Source organism: Leptodactylus fuscus, chromosome 1, assembly GCF_031893055.1.
Source record: "Leptodactylus fuscus isolate aLepFus1 chromosome 1, aLepFus1.hap2, whole genome shotgun sequence".
NCBI classification, from domain to species: Eukaryota; Metazoa; Chordata; class Amphibia; order Anura; family Leptodactylidae; genus Leptodactylus; species Leptodactylus fuscus.
Genome location: NC_134265.1, coordinates 66,151,737 through 66,177,474, shown reverse-complemented (window position 1 = coordinate 66,177,474; position 25,738 = coordinate 66,151,737). Strand labels below are relative to the sequence as shown.

General features: G+C 43.2%; 1 protein-coding gene across 2 annotated transcripts in view; it reads left to right on the top strand.

Annotated features, from left to right (window-relative positions):
* The window catches only part of SKIC3 (SKI3 subunit of superkiller complex), a 105,657-nt gene that overhangs the window by 14,188 nt on the left and 65,731 nt on the right, over positions 1–25,738 (top strand). For both annotated transcript variants that reach the window (XM_075271561.1, XM_075271571.1), the window contains exons 9-17: positions 6,025–6,165; positions 7,886–7,987; positions 8,064–8,203; positions 9,671–9,757; positions 10,407–10,510; positions 12,004–12,130; positions 14,185–14,364; positions 15,472–15,596; positions 17,968–18,221. In XM_075271561.1, coding sequence (XP_075127662.1) covers positions 6,025–6,165; positions 7,886–7,987; positions 8,064–8,203; positions 9,671–9,757; positions 10,407–10,510; positions 12,004–12,130; positions 14,185–14,364; positions 15,472–15,596; positions 17,968–18,221 — 1,260 coding nt within the window. The remainder of the gene's footprint in view (positions 1–6,024; positions 6,166–7,885; positions 7,988–8,063; positions 8,204–9,670; positions 9,758–10,406; positions 10,511–12,003; positions 12,131–14,184; positions 14,365–15,471; positions 15,597–17,967; positions 18,222–25,738) is intronic.

Sequence of the window (25,738 nt, the reverse complement as noted above, 5' to 3'; positions counted from 1 at the left end):
CCAATGATTTTGAACAGTTGGAATTTTTTCTCTAGTTCCCACCATTCCTGAGCAACAAGTGCAGGTAGTTTTGCCTGATGTGCTATTTAGGCTCTGTAATGTCAGATGGGTGGTGTCAGGCAGGGGGCATGATTCAGAGCTGCAATCAGAAGCAGCCAGTGACAGAGCACATACCTTCCCTGCTACTGCCTGACACCGCCCTTCTGACAGTACAGAGTCTAAATAGCATTTCAAGCACCACAACTAACAGCAGTGATTGCTCTGGAATGGTGGGGGCTAGAGGAAAAAATTCCAACAGTTCCAGAATCAGTGAAGCAGCACTTATTAATTGATGTAAAAAGCTGGACGTGTTAGAGGTGCTAAAAGGTCCTCTTTAAATCAACTTTTTAGGATAAATATATTTTTGGAGAATTTTTGGTGTCTTTTTTTTAATTTTTTTATAACCTATTCTTTAGAGATGAGCGAGTACTGTTCGGATCAGCCGATCCGAACAGCACGCACGCATAGAAAAGAATGGAAGCACCTGGTACTTCCGCTTTGACGCCGGCCGGCCACTTAACCCCCCGCGTGCCGGCTACGTCCATTCATTTCAATGCGTGCGTGCTGTTCGGATCGGCTGATCCGAACAGTACTCGCTCATCTCTACTTGTTCTTTAAATCTATTTTCTCGCTTATTTCAATCAGGGACACAGCACTATGGGTATAGACCTGGTTACTAGGAGGCTGACACTAGGGATAACAAATGCGTCAGCGCCACCTCTGGTCTATACATTATCAAACCTTTAGCAGGTCTTCTGCTTTACACTGTTTTTATTTTATTTTCAGGTGCATTGGGGGTCTTCAGGCTGTATGTCACATTAGTCGTACCTCCACTGCAGACGCTACCCTCTGTCAAAGAGCTCCACTACCACATGTGAGGTTCACCAAGGTAGATCGGGCTAGTACCTCAATACCAAGTTTTGTAGGTGGTCCTTTCCTCTTCTCAGAGAGTTTTTTTTTTGTAGTTTTGTTTTTTGGGAAAGTTTGCTTTTTCTCAACAGCCCTTCTGGCTTCTGCAGTTTCCTCAGGGTTTTTTCCAGCTTCCTTGTGGGACACAGAGCCTGAGAATATTCTCTGTGCAGCCTCCTACAGCAGTCAGCGATCGTAGATTCTTCCAGTGGTCTGGTAGGCTAGGCTCACTGTGTTTCCCCATAGGGCTCATTCCACCTTGTCCTCCTGCAAAGAGCCCAGACTGCCCAGTCAGCATCTTCCAGGCCGCCCTCATCAACCCCTTTCCAGCTCCAGAAGACGTCCTCGCAAAAGGTCCAGTAAATAATCCTACAGGTTATTATCCTCCTCCCTTATTTAGGGCACTCCCCGGATAGGGCCTCTGCTCACACCTCCACTTCTGTCAGGCAGAAAGTTGTCTCCCCTGCATGGCCTTTTCCTCCTAGGTTCGCCTCTTACTCGGAGCCTCAGCTAGACACATCTACATCCGTGTTACGCAGGAGCTCATCCATATGGTCAGAGATTCCCTACATATTTCAGAGAAACCAGATGCTACTTCTCAAGAGAACATCTCCTTCCACCACAGTCGCTGCCCACCTCTGGTCTTTCCAAACAAGGGGGTGTTTGACTATTTCTTAAATGATGAATGGCTTCACCTTGACTGTCCCCTACCTTCCACTAGGAAGTTGGACATCTGGGTCCAATTGGTTGTGTACATTCCACTGACTACTCCTTTGAATTCTACTCCCTTCCTCATGAAGATTTTTTCTGTCCACTTTGCTTTTTTTCTCCCATTCGAGTGACCACCTACAATGACAGAGCGTCTTTATCCTCATCTCCGCTTGAGGGTATTTCCAGGGCTTTTATTCCAACTTGCTCACCAGTCCCAAAAAGAATGGCTCTCTTTGTCCATTCCTGGAACTGAAGGGGCTCATTTGGTTTGTCCATGCCCACAGGCAATTTCCTGTCATCCATTGACATTCACAATACTTACCTCCACATTCCCATCGCACTGTGCTATCAATTCTTTCTTCGTTTCACAGTGGATTTGTGTCATTTTCGTTTTGTCACGCTTCCCTTTGGGCTAGTCTCTGACCCCCATTATTTAGCGAGGTGATTGTATCCTCCACTCCGGCAGACCACCATAGACTTCAGTAGATAGGCCATCAATCATATCACCAGCCCCTTTAATTACTAAAAAGTATAGGCGTATATGTGAACTCTTGGCATATATGCTATATGGAGTCTTGGCAGTATATTCTATGACATGTTCATTCTGGACTGTGAGTGATTGAATCTACCGTATATACTCGAGTATAAGCCAACTCGAATATAAGCCGAGGCCCCTAATTTTACCACAAAAAATTGGGAAAACTTATTGACTCGAGTATAAGCCTAGGGGGGGAAATGTAGCAGATACTGGAAAATTTCAAAAATTAAAATGGTTTTTGGGTGCAGTAGATGCTGGGTGATGGGAAAGGGGAGGGGATGTTTTGGTTGCCTGTCTGCCCCTTCCCTGAGCTTGAGGACTGGGTTTTTTCCCCCAATTGGAACTCAGCCTGGCTGAATATAGAATATCTGCAGTGCTCCTATTAACCCCTTACTGATGGAACAAGAGCACTGCAGATACCCTATATTCAGTAGACCGAGCACTGTCAGACACAGGGACACCTAATGTGTATGTGTTTCACAGTAATTTTCTACTTTTATATGTATTCTAGGGAAAGGAGAGATTTAGAACTTTATTTTATTTTCTTATTATATTTTTTTAAAGCTTCTTTTTTTTTCTTCACTATTATATGGGAGATTCTATACATTACTATTGTGGCTGGTCATAGACACCCCCCCCAAAAAAAAATAAATATTTTTTTTTTTACTTGACTCGAGTATAAGCCGAGGGGGGCTTTTTCAGCACAAAAACTGTGCTTAAAAATTCGGCTTACACTTGAGTATGTATGGGACTTTATTTTGCATTAATAATTCTCTTTTTTATTATTCAAGGTTTTATTAATTTTTCAAGATGGAGAATCAATAGAGTATAAACATATACGAAAGCACACAGTCAAAAAGTGGAGACTAAATGGGGATCATCATATTACAATAGAATAACCCACAGGGGGGCATCACATTAGGTGGAATGGTGAAAAATAGGCTATATGAGCATATAATAGGGTAGAAAAGACCATAGCATGTAATCTTTAGCTGAAAGGGGATTGACATCCTTTTTAATTGCATTTTGAGTGGGTTGCCGTATTGTGCATTACTATACGGAAGGGGCCTCACCATTTTGGTGACACATATGCTTTTCAATATAGATATAGCTGATATGCAGTTCTTGTAATTGGGGTTATATGAAATAACATAAAGAGAAAGCAGGTGCGTATTATTCTCTACTTATCGGGAAGCACAAGGTGCACAGCATAGAGCTCTATTAGTAATTACAAGGAATCCAGAGACAAAGGTACATCATTATCCCTCCTCTCCATTGCTGGACCCATGATAGCCCGCTATTTATTCCTCATCATAGGGAACACAGTATCCAGAACAGCCATTCAGAAAAGCTCCCTGTGTTTATCTATGCTTCATTATAATCAGCTGATCTTCTATTACTTGGAGATCTCCGACTACAATAAGCAGCATCTGTAATTGAAGATAATCCATATTAGGGGGAAATGCCGCTTACCAGCAGCTGCTAGTTTATTCCTGTAACCAAGTTTGTGATATAATATAATTATGTGTATTTATTTTTATTCAAAAACACTAAAAAAATATATTTTCTGTTTCCTACATTGAAATCTTATGCTATAAATATGAACAAATCGTGGACAAAAATGTCGACTCTTTTTGTTCAGTGAAGTGATAACGAAAACATTGTATACTTGATGGACTCCATTATAGACAATTGGGATTCCACCAGATCCCTTTTAATGTTTAGTCGTTACTGTAGGAAGAGAAGAATGGATTGCAAATGTGAACGCACTCTTACTGGACTAGGAGAGAATGAGGGAGATTTATTAACCTTTTCAGCCCTTGTTCTGTGCTCGCTTGACACTTTTTGCAGAATGTGAGTGGGTGGGTTGGGACATTCAAAGATCTGCATCATCCAGTCTGACATCACTGAGCACTGGTGAAATCTCACTTATGCGCAGTACGCTACTTTAGTTCAGGACTACGCATGCACCACCTGCAAGTTCGGCCCTCACACTGAAACCTCCTCCTTCTCCTCTTCTGGGTGTAGGGTGGAATTTTAAGGTCGCACATGTGCAGTACACTTAGACACATCAAGGACTACAGAAGGATACTGCCCATGCGTAGGATTTCGGCAGCGCTCGATGACACCAGGCTGGACAGTGTGGATCTTCAACTGTCCTGGGGGCCGAACAGGAAGACTGAATAGGCGTGTGTATTGATGTCGAGGTTGTGTTCAGTGATTGAAGACAACGCCCCCTGTGCTTCCTTCATAAACCACATTTACATATCTGGTAAAACGGCATTTTACGTTCTTGCTGGGGGCCTCATGAACATTTCACAGTTATGGTTTGGCATAATCCTATATCTATCTATAGCAATGGCTTACAGTTTTTTTGTTTGTTTTTTTTTACCTTATGATTTGCTGAATTTTCAGTCTTTGCTTTTGTATAAATGTTTTTGTAAAACTTAAAAATGCTGGAGAATGAAGGTCACATGATTTTTGCAAAAAACTTTATTCAGATGTAAATATAAAAATGAATACGTAATTAAAGACTATATATAGAGAGTACCGTATACCTCTCCATGGTAGATAAAGAAAAGTAGCATGTTCAGTAGAAAGTAGCACCTCTAGTGATATTAAAGGCCATTGTTTATGGCTGCATGACTAGATGCAACTGCTCTCTGGCCCCCAGGACTAGTTAAAGGGGTAGTCCACTTTCAGACCAATATTGAGAGACAAATATTATTGTTTGTATAATAAAAGGATATACAATTTTCCAATATACTTTCTGTATCAATTCCTCACAGTTTTCTAGATATTTGCTGGCAGTCAGTCATTCTGCTTACTACTAGTGGATAAAAATCAGTCCATGGCCATGTGATAGACAGTGTATGGTCCATAACTTTTTATTATGGAAACAATAACATTTGTCTCTTAATATTGGTTTGAAAGTGGACAATTCCTTTAACCAGTTAAGTTAAATTTGCATGTTTGGATCTAAGGTTTTAAAAGCTTATAACTTGACTTGTCACCAACAAAAATCTTAGTGAAGGGCACCAATGGTATAGGTCATTACTTGTATGGGCGGTTTAGGGTGTAAAAAACATCCCACAGGTTCCCTTTTATTGTTTGCCATTACGTATATGTGTTCAAAGATAGCACTATGTCCACAAGTGCCGTTCAGTTTTGCATGTGTACATTTCATAGAATGTCATACAGATGGTGCTCTGCATCATTGTTTGCTAGGCACGGCATGATACATTTCGCTGTGGCTCTGTGTTGAACTAAATGGTTAAGAGTTGGATTACTATGTGATCAGGTATATACAGTGGTCCCTTGACTTTCGCAGGGGATATGTTCCAAGGCCGCCCGCGAAAGTCAAATTTCTGTGAAGTGGAGATACGGTGTTTAATCTCATGTTAGGAGATGTCCTGCAATACTGTTCATATCCAAAATAGTCTATGTACAGTACAGTATGTGAAATGATATGGGTACTCACCATTGAAGAAGATACACAAAACTTTTCTGATGATATTGATGAGCGGCCGCGGGAAAACTCGTGGTGTTCAAAAAAACAACGGAGTATCCTTCCATTAATATTAATATTAAAACCTGTGGTATAGCCTTTCCGCGAAGGTTGGACCCGCGAATGTCAAGGGACCACTCTATGGCCTTTCTTATTGGATCAGATATTGATGACCTAATACCTTTAAGAGACGCTGTGAATCCAAAATAGAAAGTGGTTAAGTTAGAAAGTATATTTACAAATGAGTTACAATTGAGCTTAATAAAATGCCATTATCAGAGAATAATCTACACTTTTTTTTACTGTTCATATATTACAGGGGACGTAAGTGAAGAAGCAGTCAAGGCTTACAATAGGCTAGTCGATATGGAGCCAAGCAATGGTCCTGGTCTCATCGGAATAGGTGTCAAAGCTCTACATGATAAAAAGTATGACGCAGCAGCAGAAAACCTTTCCCGAGGTAAAATAACATCTCCAAGCCTGTCAAGTAATATAAAAATAGTAAAAGCGTAAATTCATAGGGGTTGTCCAGGAGTTACATATCTCTGGGAGGAAATATGAAAAAATCAAACCCATACTCACCTGTCACACACTCCGGTTTTGTCTGGTCCAGCGGAGCCTGGGGCTTGTTTCTGGTGGAAGTCCTCACTGCATGTGACCACTGACATCATTCTCCTGCCAGAGATCTGTAGTTTTAGGCCAACCCTTTTAACACATATTATTACTATTATTATATTATAGGTGTGATCAGAGCAATATCTATTGTATTGGTCAGTAATCAAATCATTTTCTAACTGTGTCTAATGGGTAGTACATGCTAGAAAGATCTATAGATGGGTAGATTGATAATGGTAAAATAAATCTGATGTCCTGCTCAAATATGAAATGACGGGATGTTGGTGTACTTCTAAAGGGAACCTGCTGTGTTATAAAGTCCTGTGATTACAGCAGCCTCTGCGCTGATTTAAGCAGTCTCTCTGCTAAATTGGATTAGATTTGCAATATGCTTTTCTTGTAACAGTTTAAAAATTGAAGCCAAGTGACAGGACATTTATGTTCAATGAAGGCAGGTACAGTAATGGAACAAGGCGTATGTTACCACAGGCCAATGTATTTTTATGGTAATGCTGTGATCAGTTCATTTTTCTTTCGCTGTCTACTGTGTGAGCTGGATATGATCACAGCAGAGTTCTGACAAGAAAAAGAGTAAGATTGGAAAGTGAAGGATCTTGCCATACCAAAGCCACTTTGGCACACCTGCCACCTTTCTTACCTTCCACTCACGCCCCGTGAGTGTACCTGGGCTCATAGGATAATACGAAACGAGCTTTATAAATTTTATATATTTATTATCCCAAGTGGGTCGGTACTAGCCAGAAACATATACAGAGATATATATCAGTGGATAAGCAAATACAGATAAAAGTAAAATACAATGTAAAATAAAATGGGATAAAAGAATAGAAAATATATAACATCAAACAGAGTGATGGTTTGGTTCGCTGGGCCTCATCCTAGGCCACAGGGTGCTTCCTTAAATCAGTCCAAACAATGCGTGTCCTTTACATGCCAGAGGCAGTGCTCTCTGCTGCTTCTTGGCGAAGTCTTTGCTGAGTGGCCTTTCTGAATGACCAAGTCTCACTAGCATATGGCTAGTACCCCACCCAAACCTCCCTCCAAGGTAGCCCCCACCTCCCTCACTCCTTGCACAATCCTGAGAAAGAAGGTTGTCATCTTAGGTGCTGGGAGAGATGTGGGGTGTTGGTACAACTGAGGGTGATAAGCCCTCCCTCCATGGTCATCTGCAATCTAGGGCCCATAAATTGGCTGGTTAGAGAGGCCATCTCCCATGGTATACACATAAAACCACTGAAGCGAATTGACCCCCAATGTAAGCACAGCTTAAACTCAACATTCCTAGAGTAGGGCTGATATGACCAAGTAAAAATACCTTCCAAAGAAAGAAACATAGCTGAGGGTCTGTTCATCGCAGAAAGTAAAAATGGGTACCAGTGACCAATTTTACTGTATCTCTACCACTGTAAAGATTTATAAGAACGTCCCATAAGCTGATTTGGTAGAAGGAGAGGAGACGACGGAATCTACAGTTTTTTATTTATTTATTTTGTACTTACATTAATAAGCATATGTACAATGATGAAGATGCATTGCTTCTCCAGGAATCCAGAAGGTGACCTCGTGTCCTAGTGCATGGTACTTTCTTGCACAAGCTCAACTGAAAATACACAAACATGAAAAAGCGGCCTTATCCTGTGAACAAGGTGAGGAACATTTATTAGGACTCTGATATGTCTTATTATTACATTTACACATTCATTCATTTTATCCTTCCTTTAGCCATCAAACTTCTCTCCCAGAATAATTTATCTCATGGAGACACACAACTGAGGGATCGCGCTCTTAGGTTGAAAGCGCAGGCTTTGCTGCAATGCACAGATGCAGATCACTCTGAGGAGATATTGAAAATCCTGGGCCAGGTATGGAACGGCTGTGTAACTTGTTCTTATTGTAGGTGGGATGTAGACTTTTACATTCCTCGCTGCTTTTCCATATTCGGATGGATTGTCCTGCATCATGGGCCAATATGTAGGTGCAAATGAGTATGGTGGGAGGTTTGGATTTTTATGCCACTTATGATACTTGCACACTCTCAGCTCGGATTAATTTATCTCTATTAAAGCGTTACTGAACTTTTATCTTTCATAAATCCATAGTTCAGGTGAAGATCTTGGAAGTCTTTTGTAAATGAGGCAGTGGGCTTTCAGGTACAGGAGCACTCTGCTATGCTGCTCAAGTAGGAGGAGTGATCTCTCACTAAATGGAATAGCTCAGGCAGGGGATGGTAGGTGTTTGAGTTACAAAAGCAGTGCTCCAGGAGGCTGAAGACCCTCACCCCGTGCACCAACTGACATACATAACATAAGTACATTTATCACTGTAGTGTTCTCTGTAATATGGTGGAGGCAGCTGAATATGCTTTGGGGAGATGATAGACTCCCTTCAAAATGCTTGACAATGGGCCGCACTAGGAGCTTCCCTGCAGTGTTTTGTCTGCAGTAGGACAAATTTTTAAGCCCTGTCCTCTTGCCTCCTCCTGCTAAGTCCCAAACCCTCTCACTATCACGGACCAGAGATGGAACTGATCCGCAGAAGATTAACCCCTGTTTACTCTGCAGGATTAGGATGTATTAGGATGGTTTAGAAAATGCTGCAGACTGACGAACAGTGACAGCAACTTTTATTCTTGATATCGCTCATGTATCATAGTGTTCCTTTAATAAGTGACTTTGTCTCAGATTGTCTCATCTTCTTTATGATGCAGGTTCTTGTCAGGTCTATTTAGGGCTCTAAACCACACACTTTATGTCCCAAGTAGCCCTTTTCTAGCCGTGTGTGTACGCTACTGCTATATTTCCAGTACCTGCACAATTCCCGGAAGCCACAGCAACTCACCTTGGTGTCAGTACACATGTGCCAGTCCTCCGGCACATGGGCGGTGAAACTGAAGCATACTTCACTGAACAAATGTACAGGTGCCAGGAGCTCTGGAGATAAGTCCATTGAGTCTCATCGGAGACATATTTAGGCAAGCATAAAGGTTTTGTTTTTTCAGTGTGGCGACCAACAGAATTAGGACAAAACTGTTTAGAGCACTAAACAACTGCTCCATAAAGATCTGCGGGTGGTTTAGTGTACCAAATACACCTGACAGGTATCCTTTAAATTAAACTTGGGCTTGTACGTTGCTCATATACTTCATATACTCACTTGTTGTTTGTAGAGATGCCCCCTGTAGCCCAGCATCAGTCCAGGATATGGACACCACGACTTCGATGTGTTGTATTTTTAGATAATACTGGCATCAAATAATATAGAAAGTTTGGTTTCTGTAAATGTGAATTGTTTGCAGGCTTTAACAGAAATCTTGCATATTTGATTTATAGATTACCAATAAGGATGCTGACCCAGTTCTTATTGCACTAAAAGGCTTGGTATTTTTAAAGAAGGGATCCTTAGAAGACGCATCAAAGGTATGCCTGTATCTAAACCGATTGCATATGTGGACTGCTACTTTTTGGTCACTATTTACACTATGCATTTGAATTATAGCATATGAACAGTTTTTTTGTTTGCTTTCATTGTACAGAAGACCAAGTGAATGGGACTGAGCTTGCAGTACCTTCCCTGGGGGCTGCACAGTGCAATGAACTATACTAGTTATGGCTGCACCTCATACTCCTCGCACCTAACAAGAGGTCATCAATTGTAAAGTCATGGACATTCCCTTTAAGGGTATATTCATACAATGCAGATTTGTAGCATATCTTCCACTAGAAATCAGTTCCATTTATTTATATAGAATGTATGCTTTTGGATGAGACATATATAGGAAATGTCTGCAACAAACTCGCTGCATGTGAACCTAACCTAAAGGTGTTTTGTTAGGATAGGTAATAATTGAGAGCCCATCATCAGTAAGCTGATAGCTAATAGTGCTGCATTACTGCTTCTTGCTTCCCATTCACTTGAGTGATCTGTTTTGTTGGGTGTATGTCTACTGTGACTTAGCTAGAAGTTTTGTTTCTGCTTCAGGTTTTGCTTAGATTCTAAATGGAGTATGCCATGTATCATGTAATTCGCCCGTTATGTGTGTTATAATCATTTAAACTATTGTATCAGGTCTCTGCAGAACTCCAACAGAGGCATCCTGAGTTAGCAGATACCCATTTTTTGGAGGGTCAGCTTCATTACATTCAGAAGAACTATACAGAGGCAGAGAAAAGGTAATCTGGTATTCTGTGTGCCAGGCAAGTCAAGCAATGACACTTTCTCTCAACTCACACATTTGTATAATTAACAGGAAATACTTCACATTTGGAATTTCAGAAGGTTTTATCAATGTTTGATTGATTCCTTAGTAATGTTGTATGTGATTTGTGCTCCTGACACTAAGAAACGGTATATCGTTGCTTTTCTTAAGTGACTCCCAATGGCTTTCCTAGTTTTCTAGTGACTTTCCTAGTTTTACTGGGATATATATATATATATATATATATATATATATATATACACACACCGTATTTTTCGGACTATAAGACGCACTGGACTATAAGACGCACCTAGGTTTTAGAGGAGGAAAATAGGGAAAAAAAATTTTGAAGCAAAAAATTGTAAAATATTTAATATATGGGAGTTGTAGTTTTGCAACAGCTGCAAGGCCACATTGACAGGTGACCCTGCAGCTGTACGGGGACGTATAGAGTGTTGCGGGGCCAGCTGTACTTTTTAGTTATACCATTTTGGGGAATATCTATTGCTTAGATCACCTTGTATTGAAAAAAAACCTGGTGGTTTATGATATATATATATATATATATATATATATATATATATATATATATATATATATATATATATATATATATATATATATATATTTTCTAGGGACAGGAGGTGATTTAGAACTTTTATTTATATTTTTAAAGCTTTTTTTTTTTTTTTTTTTTTTTTTTTTTTTACTATTTTATTCCCCCCCGGGGGCTTGAACCTGCGGTCACTTGATTGCAAGTCCCATAGATGGCAATACAACTGTATTGCCGTCTATGGGACATTCTGTCTATTAGTATTACGGCTGGTCATAGAGACCAGCCGCAATACTAATATAGCAGTGACAGGCCTGGGAGCCTCATTAGGCTCCCGGCTGTCACCCGAACAGGTCGGCTCCTGCGATATCGCCGCGCAGGAGCCGGCCTGCAACTTCACAGGTACGGGGCCGGTGGGGACCGGCCCCGGGGGAGAAGGGGCCACCGATGCCGGGGAGGGATAGACGCTGGCACAGGTGCCGGGCCTGAGACATCGCTGCGCTCCTCTGCCCTGCATGAAGCCAGCGGCGGGGGGACGGAGGAGCGGAATAGCATCACTCCTCCCGCTGCTGGCTTCATGCAGGGCAGAGCAGGGCAGAGGAGCGCAGCGATGTCTCAGGCCCCGGCGTCTATCCCTTGCCGACATCCGCCTCTCTAGTACAGCGGATGCCAGGCGCCACATTCAGACTATAAGACGCACCCTTCTTTTCCCCCCAAATTTGGGGGAAAAAAAGTGCGTCTTATAGTCCGAAAAATACGGTATGTATATATATATATATATAGGACTGGTGATCTTGAGGTCTTTTTTCCTCCTCCCTTTTTGTTTATGTGAAAATCTGCGTAAAGAGTTTTGCTTTAAAAACAAAAACAAAAAAAAACACACAAAATGATATATATATATTTTTTTATTTCAGTTTCCTTCATGCCATTGAGAAAAGTCCAGAGACTGCATCCTACAATTTCCATCTTGGTTTAACTTACTGGTTTATGAATGAAGAAACCAAGCGAGATAAAGCGAAGGCAGTCACACAGTTTCTAAAGGTATTTCCATGATTTTATAAAGTTGTATTACTAGTCTTTCATCATAACAGTATATGTACTGGTACTAGTACTTGGTGCTGTCTGGTTACGTCACCCCTTTCTGCATTTGAACGCGCTATTATATCCTAAATGTGACATTGTTTCCGTTATAAAATGGAAAAACAATAGTACCTGTTATGGGTGCAGATGGATTGCTATAATCAAAATCTCTTTATTGAGAAGCAGCTTACTACACATTGTAATATAACAGCCATCATAGAAGATCTAAGAGATGAGATAAAGGCATTTCAGTTCCTTGTCATAGTAATATTTCTGTATGGTACCAACCAGTATCACGGCATCCAAGTCTGCCTTGTAATTTAATGATTCTGAGTTCCCTTCTGTAATGGTTTGTCATTTCACAAAATACCAGTTGTAATTCTACATTACAGTCCTCATTGTTCATTGTATAATGGAAAAGGAGTGCCAATTGTGTTTAACTTTGGAAAGTTCACTGACGTTTTGTAGGGAGGTTAGTGTCTAGAAGAAAACATGGATGTATAGCTTGAATACTACAGCAACCAAGAAATGTATTTTTTTAAAGGGATTTTCCCACTAAAGCAAATTATCCCTTATCCATAGCATAGGAGACAACTTGCAAATCACTGGTGTTCTGGTCAGTACTAAATGGGAGTGGTGGTCAGCCAGTGTGCGCAGCGCTCTATGCCTTTCAGTGGGAATACCTGAGATAGCTGAAATGAATGGAGCAGTGTTTGTGCTTCCCAACCACTGCACCAATCACAACAGGGGCACAAAAGTCTCCTACTCTTCTCTTCAGTGGGGGTCTGAACGATCAGACCTCTCCTGATCTAAAAACTATCCCCTATCCTTTATATCATATAATTTGTTTTGTGGGAAAACCACTTTAACATTATTTTAGGACTTCCTTGTTTAGCTGTATTAAGTATAGTTTTATACCCCTGGAAAAACCCATTAAAGGTATGTCCTCATTGAGGATTTTTTGCTGCAGAATTGAGGACAGAAAATCTACTGAATTTCAGTAGCATCATAATGGATAAGACTTAAAGAGGACCTTTCATGTGGTTTTATATACCGCTAGAAAGTCGACAGTGCGCTGAATTCAGCGCACTGTTGGCTTTCCCGTTATGTGCTCCAGGTGAAGAGGTGTCGCTGCAATTACTGATAGCTTTTCACTGTCAGAAGGGCGTTTCTGACAGTTTACCTGGGAACAACCCTCCTGACACTAGTGTCTGTAGTGCTGAGGTGTGACTCCCCCCCCCCCCTTCCTTCTTCCTGACAGTACTCGCTCATCCATAGACTAGTACTAAGGGGGCTGTTCCCCACCGCTCAGCATCATGGCTGGGCAGTAAGGAACGCCTTCTCTGACAGTACAGAACTGCGGACACTAATGTCAGGAGCAGAGTTCCCACCTAGACTGTCAAGAACGCCCTTCTGACTATCGGTAAATGTACCAATATCTCTACTCCTGGGGTACATAATGGGAAAGCTGACAGTGTGCTGAATTCAGTGCACTGTTCACTTTCTAGCAGTATATAAAACCTCATGTACCCGAGGACATGAAAGGTCCTCTTTAAACAAATGTCATCCATACATTAAACAAAGATTTATTAAGACTGGAGTTCCTTGATCTTTGCACTTTTGGTTAGAAACAAATATATATTTCTTGAAACTACCCGAGCATGCATATTCAATATCCTTATGACTGGTGGTTTTACTTTTCTGGTGTAAATAATAAAAAATATATAAAAAAAAAAATATACCAGTTTGTATGATATAGTCATATTGCACATGTGAATTAAAACCATTGTTGCACATTTTAGAGAGTTTGCCTATATTATGCTTCGAATAAACCATGCCATGACCCCTTCAACGAATCTGAATTACTACAGGTCTAAGATTCTGTGAATGTTTTATGTATAAATGCTTGTCCAACCTGATGCATTGCACAAACATCTATCATGTTTTACTCTCTACTTGTCTGTTAATGCTATTCCAATTTTCTGTCTCCTTATTGCTTTGGTTCTGATGTGCAGGCTGCCAAACTGGACCCCTGTATGCCAAAAGTGTTTTGTTACTTGGGCCATTATTACCGAGAAGTAGCTGGGGACAAGACCCGGGCTCGTGGCTGCTATAAGAAAGCATTTGACCTGGATGGCAATGATGGAGAATCTGGAGCGCACGCGGTGGATCTAAGTGTTGAGCTCAATGACATGGTAATATCGAGGGTCTCTACAGTGCTTTCAAAAGAGGAAAGGCTTCCTTGCTGTGCTACACTTAAACATGATATTAACGTTCTGAAAAACTAGTCAAAGCAATGTGCAAAACATTGCTTTTAGAGCAATTTATTTCCCATAATCCCCCAGTGGAGCGAAAATGGCTTGTAAGTCTCCACACGCCTGCAAAGGTGCCCACTCCCTAAGGAGTGTTATTATCCCCTGACCCTTTAGCCCATTATTACATACTGAAGTGCAAGTGCATCTTATCCATTGAATTCAGATGTTACATTCGTTCCCATTGTCACAGGTGTTGTAAAGAGCTTGCTGTCTTCCAATGGGGTACTGTCATAGGATGTCACCAGTGTAAAAAGTCAGTTTGTGAAATTTCTTCCCTATTCCACAATGAGCTCTGAGTGGTATTATTGAAAAGCGGAGGCGTTTAGGGACCTCTGCAGCTAAATACCTGCAGACTACAAAACCTTCTTTGGTATCACTATCCTCATATATTCTCTGCCATGGTAGTAATATGATAACCTCATTCACTGCAACACAGAATTGTTCCTGTGTATAACACAAATGAGCCGGAATATGTGTGGGAAAAAATGTAAAGGACAATAAAATGTTTAAAAATATAAAAAGAATAAAAAGGCCTAATTGGAATGATCAAATCTGTAATCATCCAAATTATAAATTATATTTACATACAGTAATTTAATCCACATGGTAAATACCATAGCATAAAATATCAGAATAGTTTTTTTTTTTTTTTGTTCAAAATAATAAGTGATCAAAAAACCGTACCAAGAAAAGCAGCAACTCATCCCACAAAAACAAACCCTCAGACATCTCCAGTAATGGAAAACAAGTTACTGCTCTAAGGACAAAGCAACACAAAAACAAATATTTTTTTATTTTTTTTTAGCAAAAGTAGAAAAGCAAAAACATATAAATCTGGTGTCATAATCATACTGAGATGCAGAATAAGGGTGATGTTATTTATGCTACATGTTTTTAAAAGCTTTAAAAAAAAAAAAAAAATGGTATTTCAGTTTTTTGTTCCCCTCCCAGTTACATTTTCATAAAACAATATGCTTTCCTTTGTAGGACACGGCCTTAGCCATTTTGTCAAGTGTGACAGAAAGAGCAAGCGCAGGAACAGCCAAATGGGCGTGGCTTAGGCGAGGCCTGTTCTACTTGAGAGTTGGTCAGCACTCCAAAGCTGTGTCTGAGTAAGTGTGGTAGACGGCTCACATTTTGTTTCTCAACATCCTCTGTAAATGTGATTAATATTGTCTTGAGAAACATTTTAGTTAGGAAACGATGAACAGTTTGTTGGACAGATGCTTAAAGGGGTTGTCCAGCATATTTTTGGATTTGCAGGTTAGGGTCTTTACGTTTTTATGTACGGTTGACTCCTGAGGCCAATAATTGACTGCAATGGGGTAGTATTACTACCAGCCCAATGGGCATTGCAAGCAGTGGGGATCAGAGCTACAGTACTGGAATGGGGCACTTTCAGAAGGTAAGTAATTTTATCAAAATTCATTCTCTTTTCTTTCTCTGCATAGAAAGGGTAATTGAGTCCAGTGGGTGTCCCTTTCTGTGATTGTCAATTCAAAGATAGCTGTCACTCACTGTAAGGACCGCCCACCAGACTCAAGTACTCTGTCTAAAGTTAGAAAGGGTAATTGAGTCCAGTGGGCGGCCCTTTGTGTGATTATGAATAAAGAGCTGCCAATCACAATAAGGGCCGCCCACCGGACTCAATTACTCTTTCTAAGCTTAGAAAGAACAGACAATAAATGGCAAGTTATTCTGCAGCCATTCCCCCAACATTATATATCAATCTGCTTTCTACTCTATAATCTCATGGCTAGAGATTAGGCTACGTGTCCGTGGTGACAGGTTCCCTTTAAGTCAGTCTAAAGCCCTAGATAATGTTTTCTTCCAATCTGTGCCAATCTCTGCCATCAATTACCTCCGACCATCAATTTTAGTGTGTTCTGCTGTTGTTCTATCTTCTTTTGCAGTATCTGTCCCTTCATGATAATTGTTATTATTTGTATTTCTTTTCCTTAGTAAAGACCTACAAAATTACAGCTTTCTATCGCAGTATTAAATAATCAAATATCCCCATTTGTCACACCAAAAAAAGAAACAAGACCCTTAGGGATGAGGAAAAGAAATCTCCTTTAGAATACAGCGTTGAAAAAACTGAAACTTAGTTTTGCTTACCCACCATTAAAAGCAAGGTTGTAGAGTCGGTAGGCCAAATCTCTGAATCTGACTCTATTATTTTTACAAGCTTCTTCATAAAGAACAAGTCATGGCCGCTCAGAAGCAGTAAGGGGGAGTTCACACTACCATTGCTAATGTCCATTGCTGTCTTTGGTCATAGTATGACAGCAACAGACATTAAACTGTCACAGAGAATGGTCATAGACTGATTTTGTGTCAGTTGCCATTGACACCAATGTAAACATCATGATAGAAGCTATCTTCCCTCATGTTTGTTTACTTTTGTAATGGAAGATAAAGTTGTGCATGCCATCATGTTGTTTACATTAGCGACAATGGGAACACACACAGAGAATCAGTCTGCCACAGTTTAAGGTCTGTGCTGTCATCCTATAATGGAATACAGTAATGGACATTAGTAGCGGCTGTATGAATATACCCTAAAGCTACTCTAATTTATTATAAAGCTAGTGCCTGGATTCCTTGAAAGTAAATATGTAACAAACTACCTACCGGTAATTAATTTCACAATATTAAAAATGTAATAATATAATTTAAAGGATTATCAGGTTTCTATGATTGATGGCCTATCCTTATTCAGTGGGTCAGTTTGTATGGTGAGTGAGCCACAAAATCTCAGTATCAGTGATTTATGGGGATCCCAGGTACCTATCCTAAGACCATTAATGCTATAAAGCGGATAACCCTATAAAAATAGTGAATGATTTTATTTTGAAACTAAAGTCGGTAACTTTTTCCCACTCCACCCAAAATTGGTCCTGACCAAACAATTCCAACTCTGACTCTACAACCCTGATTAAAAAGATTAATAAAAGAAAATGGGAACTTTCTAATGTAACTTGTGCTTCAATGCTCCATTACTTTTAGATCTCTGCTTGCTGTTAGTGAAGGTTATTAATGCACAGAGTCCCATTGAAAGTTACTGAATTATAGGTGAAAAACCTGGTTTTACAAATGTCTACATCTCTTTCATATTTCCCAGACCTAATGGCTTTGATGGAGTAAGACTACAGGGTGCCATTGACTGCATCCACGGTCTCTTTTTACTCCCTGACGTCACGGCACGCTTGATCTCTGCAAGCGGTTTTCAGGCTTGCTGTCGCACATGCCTAAAATACAGCTCTTTCCTTAGCCCTGTTGTGCTGAATGGCGCCTGACCTCTAACAGGGCAGCAATTACTGTGCCATTACTTCAGGCAGTTGGTATGGGTTCCTGATAAAGGTCTGTTCACATGGCATTTACAGCCAGGCATTTCATTCTTATTGAAATATTTTGAAGTGAATGCATCCATTTGTTTCCAATCATCTTTCTGATCTATTGGTTTTTCCTTTTACGATTTAGCTTGCATGCTGCTCTGAGAGCCGATCCCAAGGACCCCAATTGCTGGGAGTGTTTAGGCGAAGCATATCTGAGCAGAGGTGGCTATTCTACTGCCTTAAAATCCTTTATGAAAGCCAGTGAACTGAATCCAGATTCAATGTACAGTGCATATAAAATCGCCTCGATCAAGCAGATCCTGGGAACGTATAAAGAAGCAGTAACTGAATACCAGCATATCATACAGAAGTCTGGAGAGTACGTGCCAGCACTGAAAGGTAGCGTCATTGAAGAGTATGGAGAAAATTCTCTGGAGTCTCATGAATCACTTATTTTAAAGTAATAACCATGGCAGGTTTTGGAAGTTTTATTATACTGTAATACTGAATGACCATCTTTTTGGCCAGTCAGTATAACTAGTGGTGGATTGGTGGATGTTTACTTGCTAGATCTTATTACTATCCTTGGCTTTGCTTTTTTCCATAACAATAAAGTGACCGCACATACGTATGGCTGCCACTACATTTTGACAGGAGGATTCAGAACCCCTGTGCTCATGTTCCTGACCACTGGGACTCCTACTGATCAGACAGTTTTCCCTCATCTGCACAACTATCATTCACGGAACTTTAAAACACCTTTGCAGGATTTTATTTTATATAGTTCTCTTATTTATGAGGATTTCAATGTATTTATTTTGCTTACTTATATAGTAAAATACTGTATGTTTTCAGTTCTATCCCATATAGGGATCACAATCTAAATTTGTTATCAGTATGTCTTTTGGAGTGTGGGAGGAACCAAGCATAACTAGAGAAAACCCATGCAAAAACAGTGAGAACATACAAACTCCTTGCAGATGTTATTTTTGTCTGTATTCAAACCTAGGACTCCAGCGCTGCAACCACTGAGCCACCATCTGCTTGGCTTTATCAATTGATGACACCCAGGAGTCTGACATCTGCTTTACAGACCAAATAACATTACATTCATCGGTCATATGGCCTGTTTGCAGTTAATTTCCATTCAAATAAATATGGCTGAGCTGCGATACAAAGCACAGCCGATGTAAAATGTACAACACTGTTTTGTGTGAAACGTTTAAAGGGGCCTCTTTAAAGAGCCGAGGATAGGAAGTTTACTTTGCAGTGGTACGCAGATGTTTCAAAAGACTCCTATTTTTCTTGCGGTGAAGGGGGATTTACATTTTGTAAGATTTAGCTAATCCAGCAATTGTTCCCAAAAATGAACCCCATGGTTATTCTGAAGGTCACGTAACCAGACCAATACAAGACACAAAGTTATAGCAGCATAAAACTTTTACCAAATGGGTTTAACCCAGAATGGGTTAAAAAATAAAAGAAGCTCCCATTGGCTGTGCTCCATTCCCTGTATGTCCAGCTTGGTCCGGAAGTAGAAACAGGCAGTGACATAACGGAAGCAGCATAAAACTGACTGTAGAGAATACCTCCAGTTATATAACATAAATGAATCGTACAGGTGGAAATAACAAACTCTGTAATATATCTCCTAAAAGCAATCTGTTTCCTTCTCCACTTTCTATGCAGATAACTCTGATTACTATTAGAGATGAGCGAACACTAAAATGTTCGAGGTTCGAAATTCGATTCGAACAGCCGCTCAATGTTCGTGTGTTCGAACGGGTTTCGAACCCCATTATAGTCTATGGGGAACAGATACTCGTTAAGGGGGAAACCCAAATCCGTGTCTGGAGGGTCACCAAGTCCACTATGACACCCCAGGAAATGATGCCAACACCTCTGGAATGACACTGGGACAGCAGGGGAAGCATGTCTGGGGGCATCTAACACACCAAAGACCCTCTATTACCCCAACATCACAGCCTAACAACTACACACTTTACACACTCAATACCACCTCTCTGACAGTAGGAAAACACCTTGAAACATGTGTATTTGGCACTTGCAGTGAGGAGAGCTTGTCACCAGCAGTGAATTTGGCCCTTGTAGTAAGTTGAGGTTGGCACCAACATTTGTTTTGAAAATCAGGGTGGATTGAGCCTCTAACCAGCAGAGTTTGGGCAAATTCATGGTGGAGGGAGCCTCTAAAAACCCCAGTTTGGACCAATTCATGGTGGAGGGAGACTCTAAAAACCCCAGTTTGGACCAATTCATGGTGGAGGGAGCCTCTAAAAACCCCAGTTTGGACCAATTCATGGTGGAGGGAGCCTCTAACCAGCCCAGTTTGGGCAAATTCATGGTGGAGGGAGCCTCTAACCAGCCCAGTTTGGACCAATTAATGGTGGAGGGAGCCTCTAACCAGCCCAGTTTGGACCAATTAATGGTGGAGGGAGCCTCTAACCACCCCAGTTTGGACCAATTCATGGTGGAGGGAGCCTCTAACCAGCCCAGTTTGGACCAATTCATGGTGGAGGGAGCCTCTAAAAAACCCAGTTTGGACCAATTCATGGTGGAGGGAGCCTCTAAACAGCCCAGTTTGGGCAAATTCATGGTGGAGGGAGCCTCTAACCACCCCAGTTTGGACCAATTCATGGTGGAGGGAGCCTCTAAACAGCCAAGTTTGGACCAATTCATGGTGAAGGGAGCCTCTAAAAACCCGTTTGGACCAATTCATGGTGGAGGGAGCCTCTAACCAGCCCAGTTTGGGCAAATTCATGGTGGAGGGAGCCTCTAAACAGCCCAGTTTGGGCAAATTCATGGTGGAGGGAGCCTCTAACCAGCCCAGTTTGGACCAATTCATGGTGGAGGGAGCCTCTAACCAGCCCAGTTTGGGCAAATTCATGGTGGAGGGAGCCTCTAAACAGCCCAGTTTGGGCAAATTCATGGTGGAGGGAGCCTCTAACCAGCCCAGTTTGGACCAATTAATGGTGGAGGGAGCCTCTAAACAGCCAAGTTTTGGGAAATTCATGGTGGAGGGAGCCTCTAACCAGCCCAGTTTGGACCAATTAATGGTGGAGGGAGCCTCTAACCACCCCAGTTTGGACCAATTCATGGTGGAGGGAGCCTCTAAACAGCCAAGTTTGGACCAATTCATGGTGGAGGGAGCCTCTAAAAACCCCAGTTTGGACCAATTCATGGTGGAGGGAGCCTCTAACCAGCCCAGTTTGGGCAAATTCATGGTGGAGGGAGCCTCTAAACAGCCCAGTTTGGGCAAATTCATGGTGGAGGGAGCCTCTAACCAGCCCAGTTTGGACCAATTAATGGTGGAGGGAGCCTCTAAACAGCCAAGTTTTGGGAAATTCATGGTGGAGGGAGCCTCTAACCAGCCCAGTTTGGACCAATTCATGGTGGAGGGAGCCTCTAACCAGCCCAGTTTGGACCAATTCATGGTGGAGGGAGCCTCTAAACAGCCCAGTTTGGGCAAATTCATGGTGGAGGGAGCCTCTAACCAGCCCAGTTTGGACCAATTAATGGTGGAGGGAGCCTCTAAACAGCCAAGTTTTGGGAAATTCATGGTGGAGGGAGCCTCTAACCAGCCCAGTTTGGACCAATTCATGGTGGAGGGAGCCTCTAACCAGCCCAGTTTGGACCAATTAATGGTGGAGGGAGCCTCTAAACAGCCAAGTTTTGGGAAATTCATGGTGGAGGGAGCCTCTAACCAGCCCAGTTTGGACCAATTCATGGTGGAGGGAGCCTCTAAACAGCCCAGTTTGGGCAAATTCATGGTGGAGGGAGCCTCTAAAAAACCCAGTTTGGACCAATTCATGGTGGAGGGAGCCTCTAATTAGCCCAGTTTGGACCAATTAATTGTGGAGGGAGCCTCTAACCAGCCCAGTTTGGACCAATTAATGGTGGAGGGAGCCTCTAACCACCCCAGTTTGGACCAATTCATGGTGGAGGGAGCCTCTAAACAGCCAAGTTTGGACCAATTCATGGTGGAGGGAGCCTCTAAAAACCCCAGTTTGGACCAATTCATGGTGGAGGGAGCCTCTAACCAGCCCAGTTTGGGCAAATTCATGGTGGAGGGAGCCTCTAAACAGCCCAGTTTGGGCAAATTCATGGTGGAGGGAGCCTCTAACCAGCCCAGTTTGGACCAATTAATGGTGGAGGGAGCCTCTAAACAGCCAAGTTTTGGGAAATTCATGGTGGAGGGAGCCTCTAACCAGCCCAGTTTGGACCAATTCATGGTGGAGGGAGCCTCTAACCAGCCCAGTTTGGACCAATTCATGGTGGAGGGAGCCTCTAACCAGCCCAGTTTGGACCAATTCATGGTGGAGGGAGCCTCTAACCAGCCCAGTTTGGACCAATTCATGGTGGAGGGAGCCTCTAAAAAACCCAGTTTGGACCAATTCATGGTGGAGGGAGCCTCTAAACAGCCCAGTTTGGGCAAATTCATGGTGGAGGGAGCCTCTAACCACCCCAGTTTGGACCAATTCATGGTGGAGGGAGCCTCTAAACAGCCAAGTTTGGACCAATTCATGGTGAAGGGAGCCTCTAAAAACCCGTTTGGACCAATTCATGGTGGAGGGAGCCTCTAAAAACCCCAGTTTGGACCAATTCATGGTGGAGGGAGCCTCTAACCAGCCCAGTTTGGGCAAATTCATGGTGGAGGGAGCCTCTAAACAGCCCAGTTTGGGCAAATTCATGGTGGAGGGAGCCTCTAACCAGCCCAGTTTGGACCAATTAATGGTGGAGGGAGCCTCTAAACAGCCAAGTTTTGGGAAATTCATGGTGGAGGGAGCCTCTAACCAGCCCAGTTTGGACCAATTCATGGTGGAGGGAGCCTCTAACCAGCCCAGTTTGGACCAATTCATGGTGGAGGGAGCCTCTAACCAGCCCAGTTTGGACCAATTCATGGTGGAGGGAGCCTCTAACCAGCCCAGTTTGGACCAATTCATGGTGGAGGGAGCCTCTAAAAAACCCAGTTTGGACCAATTCATGGTGGAGGGAGCCTCTAAACAGCCCAGTTTGGGCAAATTCATGGTGGAGGGAGCCTCTAACCACCCCAGTTTGGACCAATTCATGGTGGAGGGAGCCTCTAAACAGCCAAGTTTGGACCAATTCATGGTGAAGGGAGCCTCTAAAAACCCGTTTGGACCAATTCATGGTGGAGGGAGCCTCTAACCAGCCCAGTTTGGGCAAATTCATGGTGGAGGGAGCCTCTAAACAGCCCAGTTTGGGCAAATTCATGGTGGAGGGAGCCTCTAACCAGCCCAGTTTGGACCAATTCATGGTGGAGGGAGCCTCTAACCAGCCCAGTTTGGGCAAATTCATGGTGGAGGGAGCCTCTAAACAGCCCAGTTTGGGCAAATTCATGGTGGAGGGAGCCTCTAACCACCCCAGTTTGGACCAATTCATGGTGGAGGGAGCCTCTAAACAGCCAAGTTTGGACCAATTCATGGTGAAGGGAGCCTCTAAAAACCCGTTTGGACCAATTCATGGTGGAGGGAGCCTCTAACCAGCCCAGTTTGGGCAAATTCATGGTGGAGGGAGCCTCTAAACAGCCCAGTTTGGGCAAATTCATGGTGGAGGGAGCCTCTAACCAGCCCAGTTTGGACCAATTCATGGTGGAGGGAGCCTCTAAACAGCCCAGTTTGGGCAAATTCATGGTGGAGGGAGCCTCTAAAAAACCCAGTTTGGACCAATTCATGGTGGAGGGAGCCTCTAATTAGCCCAGTTTGGACCAATTAATTGTGGAGGGAGCCTCTAACCAGCCCAGTTTGGACCAATTAATGGTGGAGGGAGCCTCTAACCTGCCCAGTTTGGACCAATTAATGGTGGAGGGAGCCTCTAACCACCCCAGTTTGGACCAATTCATGGTGGAGGGAGCCTCTAACCAGCCCAGTTTGGACCAATTCATGGTGGAGGGAGCCTCTAACCAGCCCAGTTTGGACCAATTCATGGTGGAGGGAGCCTCTAAAAAACCCATTTTGGACCAATTCATGGTGGAGGGAGCCTCTAAACAGCCCAGTTTGGGCAAATTCATGGTGGAAGGAGCCTCTAACCAGCAGAGTTGTGGGAAAGCAGGGTGGAGGGAGCCTCTAACCAGCAGAGTTGGTGGAAATCAGGGTGGAGGGAGCCTCTAACCAGCAGAGTTGGGGGAAATCATGTTGGAGGGAGCCTAGTATTAGCAGAATTGTGCAACGCTTATGGTGGATGAGTATGAGGATGCGGAGGAATTGGAGAGGTTGAGTACAGACATGGAGTTTCATGTTGGGGTGCTTTACACAGGTGGGCACAAAAATGAAGGCTCTATCCAGTGGTGGTTCATTTTTATCAAAGTGAGCCGGTCGGCACTCTCAGCTGACAGACGGGTGCGCTTGTCAGTGATGATGCCACCGGCTGCACTGAACACCCTCTCAGATAGGACGCTGGCGGCAGGACAGGACAGCACCTCCAAGGCATATAGGGCAAGTTCAAGCCACAGGTCCAACTTCGACACCCAATACGTGTAGGGCGCAGAGGGGTCGGAGAGGACAGGGCTGTGGTCGGAAAGGTATTCCCGCAACATGCGCCTATACTTCTCACGCCTGGTGACACTAGGACCCTCCGTGGCGGCACTTTGGCGAGGGGGTGCCATCAAGGTGTCCCAGACCTTAGACAGTGTGCCCCTCGTTTGTGTGGACCGGTGAGAACTTGGTTGCCTACTGGAGGAACTGCCCTCCCTGCCGCCAACGTCACATGCTGGAAACATCTCCATCATATTCTGCACCAATTGCCTGTGGCAAGCATTGATGCGATTGGCCCTCCCCTCTACCGGAATAAAAGACGAGATGTTGTTTTTATACCGGGGGTCAAGGATAGCAAAGATCCAGTACTGGTTGTCCTCCATGATTTTGACAATACGCTTGTCGGTTGTAAAGCACCCCAACATGAACTCAGCCATGTCTGCCACAGTGTTAGTTGGCATGACTCCTCTGGCCCCACCGGAAAGTTCAATCTCCATTTCCTCCTCATCCTCCATGTCTACCCATCCGCGCTGCAACAATGGGACGATTCGAAGTTGCCCGGAAGCCTCCTGTATCACCATCACATCATCGGACAACTCTTCTTCCTCCTCCTCCTCCTCCTCCTCCTCCATTAAACGCAGTGAAGCGGACAGATGTGTGGACCTACTCTCCAGCTGTGACGGATCGGATGCTATCCCTAACTCCTCTGTGTGATCTGAGTTATCCCTGATGTCAATCAGGGATTCTCTCAGAACACACAAGAGCGGGATTGTAAGGCTCACCATCGCATCCTCAGAGCTCACCCTCCTTGTGGACTCCTCAAAGACCCGTAGGATGTCACAAAGGTCTCTCATCCATGGCCACTCATGGATGTGAAACTGAGGCAGCTGACTTTGTGGCACCCTAGGGTTTTGTAGCTGGTATTCCATCAAAGGTCTCTGCTGCTCAACCACTCTATTCAACATCTGAAACGTTGAGTTCCAGCGTGTGGGGACGTCGCACAAAAGCCGGTGTTGTGGCACATGCAGGCGTTGCTGGAGAGATTTTAAGCTAGCAGCGGCTACTGTCGACTTGCGAAAGTGGGCGCACATGCGCCGCACTTTCACCAGTAGCTCTGGAACATTGGGGTAGCTCTTTAGGAAACGTTGCACCACTAGGTTGAAGACGTGGGCCAGGCATGGAACATGTTGGAGTCCGGCAAGCTCCAGAGCTGCTACCAGGTTCCGGCCGTTATCACAAACGACCATGCCTGGGCCCAGGTGCAGCGGCTCAAACCATATTGCCGTCTCATCGAGGAGGGCATCCCTCACCTCGGAGGCAGTGTGCTGTCTGTCCCCCAAGCTGATCAGCTTCAGCACAGCCTGCTGACGTCTACCAACGCCAGTGCTGCAACGTTTCCAACTC